Source organism: Mesocricetus auratus, unplaced genomic scaffold (assembly GCF_017639785.1).
Source record: "Mesocricetus auratus isolate SY011 unplaced genomic scaffold, BCM_Maur_2.0 Super-Scaffold_100046, whole genome shotgun sequence".
Lineage (NCBI taxonomy): Eukaryota > Metazoa > Chordata > Mammalia > Rodentia > Cricetidae > Mesocricetus > Mesocricetus auratus.
The window spans coordinates 2,905,095-2,916,130 of NW_024429223.1; the positions used below are offsets into that span (position 1 = coordinate 2,905,095).

Here is an 11,036-nt window from a genome sequence, read left to right on the forward strand (position 1 = left end):
GTCGCTGTCAGTTGGAGTTAACTGTCGCTGTCAGTTAGAGTTAACTGTCGCTGTCAGTTGGAGTTAACCGTTTAAACTGTGCCTCTCCCGTGACGTCATCTGGGGTGATGTGCAAACCACCAATCCCGGCTCTACACATCTCACTCGGAGCTCCTAGGCTTATATAAGGGGCTGGGTTTCTTAGCTTGGGGTCTCCCTCTAAGAAGCTGATCATCTATCTCTCAAGATGCATTAAAGCTTTACTGCAGAAGGATCCGAGTGTTCTGCGTCGTTCTTGCTGGCGAGACGGTAGCGCGGGACACTCCAGAAAAAAAAAATCCTGACCAGGCGGCAGTGGCACATGTCTGCAGTCCCAGCACTCAGGAGGCAGGGGCAGGAGGATCTCTATGAGTTTGAGGCCAGTCTGGTCTACAGTATGAGTTCTAGGCCAGCCAGGGCTACTCAGAGAAACCCTGTTTTGAGAGTAGGGGAAGGCAAGTAATTGCCAATTTTATAAAAAGAGGCAAAAGCAGGGGCTGGAGAGATGGCTCAGAGGTTAAGAGCACTTGACTGTTCTTCCCAGGGATCCTGAGTTCAATTCCCAGCAACCACATGGTGGCTCACAACCATCTGTCATGATATCTGGCGCCCTCTTCTGGCCTGCAGGCATTATGCAGGCAGAACACTGTATACATAATAAATAAATAAATCATTAAAAATTTTAAAAAAACATAGGCAAAAGCTTTGAACAAATTTCTCCAAGTACACATTAGCTGACAAGATGCCTCAGCCACAGAGACCTGAGTCTGACCCCTGGGACCACATGGGGAGAGGGGACACTGACTCCTGTCCCACCTCCTGACATCCATGCAAGTACATGTGCATACGTGCGCGCGCACACACACAAATACGTCCTAAAAACGTCTTTCTAAAGAGAAGAAGGCATACTAATGGCGAGAAGCAAGCAGTTAGATGCTCGTTGGGAAACGGGTATTAAACTCACAATGAGATTTCGCCCAGCAGAACGGTTACTTAGCAAGACAACAGCGCCAGTTCCTGACGGACACCGTGGGGGCTGCCAATGGTACAGCTCCTTGGGAAGACAGTCTGGCGGTCTCTTACAGTTAGACACATGCATACCCTAGGGCCCCAGTACCCCACTCCATGCAAGTTACTCAAAAGCAGTGAAAACGTGAGCACCGATGAACGGTACAGCACGGTCCCGTGTCCGCTAGCGATTCCACGGAGAAACGAGCATGGCTGCTCACACAACAGACTGCCGTGTGGCAGTCAGGAGTGCGCCACTCACACATGCAGCATGGATTAGAAGGAAACTCACCCTCGTGAGAGCAGCCCCCCCCCACCCCTTCAGGATAAAGCCAAACCCCAGGGCAGCCTGAGAAGAGGCTAAAAGCCTCCCGGGGAAGCAGGGAGCTCAGTCTAGAGGCTGCAGCAGAAGACAAACAATCCGTTTCCCACACAAGCCTAGACAGCAGAGCTCAGGCCGATCAGGCTGGTGGCGGCTCCGCAGGAAAAGAAATTCTGATGATACAGTTCAACAGGGCAGAACTAAGTCTGCGTATGTGTGCACGTGCTCGCGGGAGCCAGGGGTTAGCGCCGGGTGTCTTCCTCGGTGGCTCGCCACCTCGCTCTTTGAGGCAGGGTCTCCCTGACCCTGGAGCTCGCCGCCGATTCACCTGGGGAGCTGGTCAGCTGTCTCCACCTTCCTCAGCATTTTCGCGTGGGTGTTGGGGCTCAGGCTCAGGTTCTCAGCCTTGTGCGGCAAGCATTTTACTGACTGGGCCATCTCTGGCCCCTGCCAGCCCCCAAGCCCCCTTTAAAGAGAATCTCGAGCTTAACGCCCTTAATCCCAGTACTCAGGAGACACAAGCAGGAGGATCTCTCCGAGTTCGAGGCCAGCCTGATCTACGGACTGAGTTCCAGGACAGCCAGAGCTGTGTCACACAGAGAAACCTTGTCTTGAAAAACTTAAATAAATAAATTATAAATTCATATAAATTATATATGAAACTAACCATAGTGCACTTGGACTCTGCTGCAGACATTTACTTGGCCGGAATAAGATAAAAGTGGATTACTGACTTAACCAGAGGGATGGGGGGCTTGAGGTCTAAGAGAGATTCTTTACATCACAGCAAATAGATGTGCCCAAGCTGACACCTCAAGGAATGGTGGTGCATCCTTAGACACAGAGGGATCCCACCGTTTCTTTTCCAGGAAGGGTCTCTATGTCACTAAGGGTGGCTTTGAGCTCTGCCTCTGCCTCTGAGTGCCAGGGTTACAGACAGGGCCACCACCTTCACACTCCAGCTCCCCTTGAGTCAATACTAGGCATTCCCTACACCCCAGAGCCGAGTGTTTTCCGTGTCTCAGACCTGGGTGCCAGGGAGTGACAGGCAGGGGGGGGGTGGGGTCGGGACTGTTACCTACCGCAGGAGTCACAGATGAAGCAGTCGGTGTGATACAGGCTCCCCATTGCCTGGCACGCCTGCCTCGCTCCGTAGATGCCAAGCCCACACTTGATACAGATGCCTGTGGGGGAGGGGCAGGAGAGCCGCAGCTGGCACCGTGTCCCGTGGAGCCGGCCAGGCCCCAAGGGCAGCGTCACCAGGCCCCTAACCGCTAACATTCAGCGACAAGGGCGCCGCTGTCAGCGGAAGGTGCCCCCGTGTTAAGCGCCTGGCGGGTGGACAGGCAGGTCTGGAAGGTTCAGCTGAGGTGCCAGGCACTGCCCCCCTCGTGCTCCCGCCGTGACGGACAGTAGTGCAAACCCCGCGGCTGAGTCATCCGCCCTCCTGGTGTGAATACACTCAAAGAGCTTCCTTCACGGAGCACTGGCTAACGAGTCCAGACCTAGAGACAGCACTCCACGCCCCTGCGTCTCAGACTGCGACGACCCTCCTACCGCCTGGGAACCAAACCCTACCCTTCAAAATAAATATGCACCTTCCCACCCCTTTCAACCCCACAGGCACACTCAAAGGCGTCAGTGCCCGGCAGGTGCCCTTCCTCATCTGCACAAGGTTTGAAGATCCTCTAGTGCATTCCACAAACAGGGTCTGCTGCTTGCCCAAACTACTTTTCTGCTCCCCAGCCCCCCTTTCTTTTTTTGTTTTGTTTTTCGAGACAGGGTTTCTCTGTGTATCCTTGGGTGTCCTGGAACTCGCTCTCTTGTAGACCAGGCTGGCCTCGAACTCACAGAGATCCGCCTGCCTCTGCCTCCCGAGTGCTGGGATGAAAGGCGTGCGCCGCCGCTTAAACGTAGAGCAACTGCAGTGCAGAAAACTCCCATGTGCTCCAGAGGAGGGACACACAGCACGTCACATGGCGTCAGGTGATACATGCCTGTGACCCCAGCCCTCAGCAGACAGAGGCAAAAGGACAGCTCAGAGTTCTAGGCTAGCCGGGGGTCTATATGGAGATCCTGCCTCAAACAACAACAATAAAACGGTAACAATGGCGATGATGACAATGATAGTGTCAGAAACAAACGCGATGGAGAGAAGTAAGGCTCATTTAGAACAGGTCCAGGCGGGCCGGAGAGATAATCGCTCAGTGGATGTGAGCGCCATCTGTTCCTCTAGAGGACGCCGGTTCAAGCCCCAGCAACCGCATGACAGCTCACAACTGTCTGTCACTCTAGTTCCAGGGGACTGGACCTCACACAGTCATGCATACAGGAACACCACCAACGAACACAAAATAAAATTTAAAAAATAAGTCATTGTAGACGGAGGTGGAAACGGATGCAGAGGCCTGAAGCCAAACATTAGGCAGAACTTGGGAGGCTCCTGAGGAAGAGGGGGAGGGAGTGTAGGAGCCAGAGGACACCACAAGAAAACCCACAGAGTCAACTAGCCTGGGCTCACAGGGGCTCAGAGAGACTCAACCGGCAACCTGGGAGCCTGCGCGGGACCGACCTAGGCCCTCTGCACACGTGTGACTGCGGGGTAGCCGGTCTTCCCGTGGGACTCCTCCCAGGGGGAGCAGGGGCTGTCTCTGACTCTGCCGCCTGCTCTGGGGACCCTTTCCTCCTGCTGGTTGTACTGGCCAGCCTTGATAGGACGTGAGGCGTCTGGTCTTACTGCGACTTGATATGTATCCCATACATCCATGGGAGGCCCGCTCTCTTCTGAAGGGAAACAGAGAAACAGAGGAGTGGATGGGAATGGGGGGAGGGGGCAGGGAAGGGACTAGGAGGAGGGAGGGGAAACTACAGTTGGGATGTAAAAAAATAAATTAAAAACTTAAAAAGAAATAACAGGTCTGAGCTGGAGAGATGGCTCAGCAGTTAAGAGCCCCGGCTGCTCTTCCAGAAGTCCCATGCAACCACATGGTGGCTCACAACCATCTGTCATGAGATCTGGCGCCCTCTGCTGGCCTGCAGGTGCACATGCAGATAGAGTACCATATACATAAAAACATCTTTTAAAAAGATGGGGGGAAAAAAAACAGATCAAGGGACCAGAGAGGTAGCTCAGTGGTTAAAAGCACTGGCTGCTCTTGCAGAGGACCTGGGTTCAATTCCCAGCACCCACTTGGTTCACGACCATCCATGACACCAGTTTCAGAGGGTCCAATGCCCTCTGTTGATCTCTGAGGTCGGCAGGCATGCAAATGGTGTACATACATACACACATGCAGGCAAACACTCAGACACAGAATAAATCAGTGAAAAGGGAAAAGGATAAATCAATGCTGGGAGAGATGGTTCAGTGGTTAAGAGTAATTTCCAGCACCCACATGGTGGCTGGCTCACAGCCACCACTAACTCCAGTTCCAGGGGATCAGACGCCCTCTTCTGGCCTCTGCAGTTACTGCACATACATGGTGTGCATACAGATAAGCAGGCTCCCACACATATACATAAATAAAAGTAAACATAAGTTTAAAACTTACAAAGAATCTATTAAAAAGAAAACACTAGCCAGGCGTTGGTGGCGCACTCCTTTAATCCCAGCACTCGGGAGGCAGAGGCAGGCGGATCTCTGTGAGCTCGAGGCCAGCCTGGTCTACAAAGTGAGTTCCAGGACAGCCTCCAAAGCTACAGAGAAACCCTGTCTCGAAAAACCAAAAAAAGAAAACACTAGGGTAGCTGGGCATGATGTCACGCTCCTGTAATCCCAGCACGTGGAAGACAGGCCAGCTGTATAATGAGCTGGAGGCCAGCCTGGCTATGAAAAACCTTGTCTCCAACAAAACAAAACAAAGAATGAATCTAGAGGGCCAGGTATGTTGACACATGCCACTCATTAGGCCACTGGAGAGGCTGGAGTAGTGCATCTCGGGTTCAGGGTCAGTCTGGGCTCCATGGAAAGTTCCAGAACTGCACAGGCTGCATAGTACACGATCTGGTCTATAAATCTACAGCTTAGCAGCTCACACCCGACACATATGACCCACACACACACACACACACACACACACACACACACACACACCTGGAGGTATGTGATTTTTACACAAGAAGGCAAAGGAGAGTCTCTCTGGAGTCTTCACATTATGAACTTAGAAGGCAGTGCTCTTTATGCAGAGACCCAATAACACGGGCTGGAACTGGGACTCCCCCAGCAGGCCGCGTAGGGAAAAGACACGGGACTGACCGGCAGTGTAGACAGGATGCCTGGCCCCAAGCCTTGTTGTACCTTTAGCCCAGCCCTGCAGGAGACCCTTCAGTTACCCAGCATGTGTGGGGTTGTTTGCATGAGACTCAATTTTTGACCACATGGCGGCTCACGACCGTCTATAATGAGATCTGATGGTCCCGTCTGGTCTGCAGGCATGCATGCAGACAGAACACCGTATACATGATAACTAAATAAATCTTTAAAAAATTTGTTTTTAAAAAGGGGCCCAAGACACCTCAGGAGTCAGAGGGAGGGGGAGTAAGTGAGAACTCAGAAGGAAGGAAGACGAAAGGGCAGAGGGTCTGTGGGTATGAGTTTAGTAGTTAGTTTATGCCTTCTAAGCAACATTCATGTGTGTGCGTGCACACACACCAGTATGTGTGCACCCTATGGTACACGTGATCAGCACCGTGCGGGAGTCAGCTCTCTCCTTCTGCCATGGGGGTTCTGGGGATCAAACTTGGGAAGTCAGGCTTTGCAGCCCAGCCCCGCCCCCGGGTGCCTGTGTATGAGTGTGTGTGTGTGTGTGTGTTTGTGAGTGTGTGCATATGTGTGCGTTCACGTTCATCTACAGGCTTACATCCGACGGAAAGGGGCCAATGGAAAGAGGGGAGCTGCAGGTGGAGGGCGAGGTTAGTTAGAGGGAGGAGGCAGGGGAGTGAGGCTGGCCGTGGATGGAGCATGAAGGGAGCCCCAGGAAGCCTGCACCCCTGGACCTCAGTGCTTTGAGTGAAGCGGGGAGCAGGACGGGCAGGAGGAGGCCAGGAGGCCGTTGAGGGAATAGAGAAGCAGAGTCTAGGGGTAACAAGTGGAGTCCTGGAGACCACTGAGGTCAAAGACCAAAAGTTATTCCAGGGCCAGGGAATCGCCTGAGGGTCTCCAAGTTAAGGCTGACAACCTGGGTTCAAGCCTCAAAACCTACAGCGTAGAGGGGAAGAGCCAACTCCCACAAGATCATCTCTGACCTCTATACACATGCCAGCATTGGTGTAGCTACACCAACACATGCACACACACACACACACACACACACACACACAACTCCCACAAGATCATCTCTGACCGCTATACACATGCCAGCATTGGTGTAGCTACACCAACACATGCACGCACACACACACACACACACACACACACACAACTCCCACAAGATCATCTCTGACCGCTATACACATGCCAGCATTGGTGTAGCTAACCAACACACACGCACACCAACTCTCACAAGATCATCTCTGACCTTTATACAAATGCCAGCATTGGTGGTGTATCTACACCAACACACGCACACACACGCACACGATTTTTAAAATAGTTTTTAAAAAATCCATCCTGGTCCCAGGGGCGTTCTCCGAACTCCTCACAGCTAGGCAGAACAGCAAAGTGTGTATGTGGGGTGTGGGGGGTGTCAGTCCACCCATTCAGAGTGTGGGGGTCCAGTGAAGAATGAAACAGGATGCTGAAGAGAAGCAGAAGCAGGGTGTGGCCTTAGGAGGAACCTCCGGAGCAGAGGAGCAGTTCCGGAGGCCTGAGGCCGTCGTCTCCGGAACCGGGAAGAGAAGGCAAACTTCCAAAGACAGGGATGAATGGCGCAGGGGTCCCGACTGAGGTCAGCCGAAGCAGAGCCTAGCAAGGAGGGGACCAGGGACGGCTCAGGCTGGGGACACACCGCAGAGGGCGTTTCTAGACGCCAAGCTTCCTTCTCTAGGAGGTAGTCGTTCCGTCTGAAAGACTCGAAATTTTGTTTTTGTTTCTTTTAAGACAGGGCTGTTCTGCGCAGCTTTGGCTGTTCTTGAACTCACAGAGATCTGCCTGCCTCTGCCTCCCAAGGGCTGGAATTAAAGATGTGCGCCACCAACTCCAGCAAGATTTGAAATTTCACTTTTAACCGGAAGCTGGATATCGCCAGCCAGGGTGCCAAATGCCTATAATGCCAGCTCTTGCGAGGCTGAAACAGGAGGAGCTCAAGGCTAGCCTGGGCTAAGGCTCTGGTCTTTCAATATAAAAAAAAAAACAAACAAGAAGTTGACACATCGTTGTTTTGCTGTCCGGGTCCATTCTGAAGCACAGACTGGCCTGGAATGCACATTCCCTCTACCTCAGTTTTCCAAGTGCTTGGATTTACAGGTGTTCACCACACCTGGAAACAACCGTTTGGTTTTTTTTTTTCTTTTTGCAGCTCAAAAAAGTCAACTTCATCAGTTCAAGCAAAACTGCCCGTATTTTTAAGCTCCAGAAAAAAAAACCCTCGGGGTATGGCAAGCCACTTAGACTAGGTATGGTGGCTCACCCCTCCAATCCTAACACTCAGAAAGGACGCATAAGGAAGGTGGGTAGTGGGGGTCAGGTTGTTATAGAGGGTGAAACTCTATCTAAGGGGGCGGGGCTGGGGATTTGGTTGGTGAAACTCCTCTAAGGGGGCGGGGCTGGGGATTTGGTTGGTGAAACTCTAAGGGGGCGGGGCTGGGGATTTGGTTCCGCTGACCGAGTGCTTGCCTAGCATGCAAGAAGCCCCGGGCTCCACCCTCAGCACCCCGCCATCTGGCTGTGGTGGTGCACATCTGTGACCCCAGCACTTGGGGTGAAGACAGAGATAAAGGCTATGCTTGGCTAGAGAGCTCATTCTAGACCGCAGTGCACCAGCCGAGACCTGACTCTAGGGGGCTGTCTATAATCAGGGAGCTCTGTTTCCTATGTGGCTTAAAGGGCTGAGCTGAGCCTCACTGCTCTTTGGAAAGGAGCCCTTACCTCCTCCTGCAGCCTCCGGCCATCAGGGCCTTACAACAGCGTTACCTACCCAGGGGAATACACAGGCCCGGGGACAGCCATGGGGATCAGCAGATAGCTCATGTCCAGCCTCCAAGTGTTCAGGGGCCAGATGCTCGACCAGGAGCGCAGGAGTGTCCCTTCACAGATGCCCCAGGTGGGCTCCTGGCAGGGGGCCAGTCCCCCCAACCCCCCCGCCTCACCTCCTACTCCCAACCCACCACCAGCAGTCACCACCACATCTGCTAAGCCATATTCCCATCCTGGCTTCTCCCATCCGAACAAGCACCTTATTCCAAAGACAGGTCAACCCTTTGACCCATCCTGGGCCAAAACCTCCTCATAGCCTTACCATCTTGCTCCGTTCTGGAAAGCACCCAACCTGCTAAGAGACAGCCTCTACTCCTCCAAGGTCTACTTCAAGGCAACCTAAGGCTCCCTCCACCACGGTCACCTCGGATGCTGCTGGCCTAATGCATTCAATTCCTTCCTCCGCCGGCCTCGGCGTGAGGCTTAACTCCTTTCTTTCTCTGGTAGTTGGTGGCGTAAGGTCCTTTTTTCTGTTGCCCCTCTTTGAAACAAGGTCTTGCTACACAGTCTTGACTGGCCTGGAACTGTATGCAGACCAGGCTGGCTCTGAACTGCTCCCCGAGTGCTGGGATCACAGGCCTGTACCAATGGCGCCTGACTGAAGTGCGAACTTTTCCCTTGTATACCCAGCTGCGGGGTTGGTTTGTGGCTCTGTTTGATTTCCCTTGCTGGGGAACAAACCCAGGCTCTTCAGTACTCTGGGCTAGAGCTGTACCAGGGGGCTAAACCCCCAGCCCAGTATTCCTCTAGGAACTCTCCGGTATATACGACTCAGCCCAGAACAGCCTGGCATGCCCAGCTTAGCCCCGTGGCCTCAGACGCTGCGGTCACTACCAGCACTGAAGTCTGTGTCACACGGGTTCGGGGCACCTAGGGCACCCCATCTCTCTCTCCCTAACCAAAGCTCATACAGGTGGAAGGGGAGAGAGCCTTCCGTTCGGCTCTTCATCAGGCATTAACAGGGAGAGCAGGATCTATGCTCCGGATGAAGAAGAATGCCTAGCAAAAGGGGCTGAAGGTTAGCAACTGAGAGAGCTCGCTGCTCTTGCAGAAGCCACGAATCCCCATCTATATCTGCTCACAGTCGACTGTTACTCCAGCTCCAAAGGATCTGACACCTTCTCCTGGCCTCCTACGGTACCCTCACACACGCACAACGAGATCTTTTGTTAATCCCAGCCCTGGGAAGGCAGTGGCAGGAAGATCTCTGGGTTCCGGGCCAATGAGACCTTGTCTCTTAAGTAAAAATTTTTGGTGGTGGTGGTGGTTTTTGGTTTTTGTTTGGGGGAGGATGATGGGAGTTGAACCCGGGTCTTCCTTAAGAGCAGTCAGTGCTCTTTAACCACTGGGCCATCTCTCCAGCCCTGTTGTTGGTTTTAAGCGTCCAGAACGTAGTTTCCTTTGCCAATCAACCTGATTTTGTTTGACCCCCACCACCACCACCGCCGCCGCCGCGCGCTTCGAGCCAGGAAGCCCGGGACACCGCATCTGCGGCGGGAGACCAGCCTCGTCCCTGTCCCCGTCCCCGTCCCCCCGACCCGCGCGCCGAGCGCATCCCGGACCCCGACCCCGGCCCGCGCGCGCGCGCTCACCGAAGTAGTCTCGTGCGGTGCGCGCTTCGAGCGCGCGCTCCAGCTCCCGCGTGAGCGCCTCCAGCCGCCGCTCGGCCGCGCTCGGGCCGCCCTCCCGGCCCGGGGGTAACGGCAGCGACTGCGACGGGAACGGGAACGGGGCCGGGGCGGGCTCCGGGGAGCGGGCGGGCGCGGGGCCGCCGCCACCGCCGCCGGGCGGCAGCAGCAGGTCAGCGTAGGCGCCCGCCGAGCCGCGCGAGCCCAGGCTGGACACGCTGGAGCGCGCGCTGCCCCCCGACGGCGGCCCGGGGCCCGGGCCGGGGCCGTGGCGCTGGTCGTAGCCCAGGCTGATGCCGCTGGAGCGCGCGCTGCCGCCGTCCGAGCCCGCCAGGCTGGCGCGCGGGCCTCGCTCGGGGCGGCCCGGGGCGTCGGGCGCGGCCTCGGAGCCACAGCCACCGCCGCCGCCGCCGCCGCCCTTGCCCCTGCGGCCCGCCGCCTCGTCCGCGGCCCGGGGCCCGCTCCGCACGCGCCCCGGAGAGCCGGCCGCCAGCTCCGGCTCGCGCAGGCCCAGCCCGGCCAGGAGCAGAGCCGCGTCGTCCGCGGCCGACCGCGAACGCTGCATGGCCGTCACCTCCGCCTCCGCCGCCCGCCGCTCCGACAGCGCCGCTGCATCGTCCGCCGGCCCCGCGGCCCGCAGCCCGCAGCCCGCCCCGGGGACCCCTGGGCGCGGGGCGGGGCGGGGCCGGGGTCGCGGTCGCTCGGCGTGGGCCGCGCGCGCGCTCGTTCGTCGCTCGCTCGCGCGGGGCCGTGACGGGGGAAAACGGGGGGACGCGGGGGCGCGCGCGGCGGGAGAGGCGGGGTGGCTGGGTGGGTGGAATGGGTGGGATGCGCGCGCAGCTCGGGGCCGCGCCCCCTCCGCTCTCCTGGGCCCGGCTCGGGGGCGGGGGGACGGGGTGGCGGCGCAGGGACTCGTTTGCCCCGCCAG

General features: G+C 56.0%; 1 protein-coding gene across 4 annotated transcripts in view; it reads right to left on the bottom strand.

Moving 5' to 3' along the window:
* The window catches only part of LOC101827703 (WT1 interacting protein), a 27,271-nt gene extending 16,571 nt beyond the window's left edge, over window positions 1-10,700 (bottom strand). Inside the window, exons 1-2 of one of the 4 annotated variants that reach the window (XM_040735537.1) lie at window positions 10,073-10,700; window positions 2,431-2,532 (exon numbers count right to left, since the gene is read on the bottom strand). In XM_040735537.1, coding sequence (XP_040591471.1) covers window positions 2,431-2,532; window positions 10,073-10,673 — 703 coding nt within the window. In that variant the 5' untranslated portion in view covers window positions 10,674-10,700. The remainder of the gene's footprint in view (window positions 1-2,430; window positions 2,533-10,072) is intronic. The other 3 variants (XM_040735536.1, XM_040735539.1, XM_040735538.1) reach the window with 3 other exon arrangements.
* Between the last annotated feature and the right edge of the window lie 336 nt (window positions 10,701-11,036).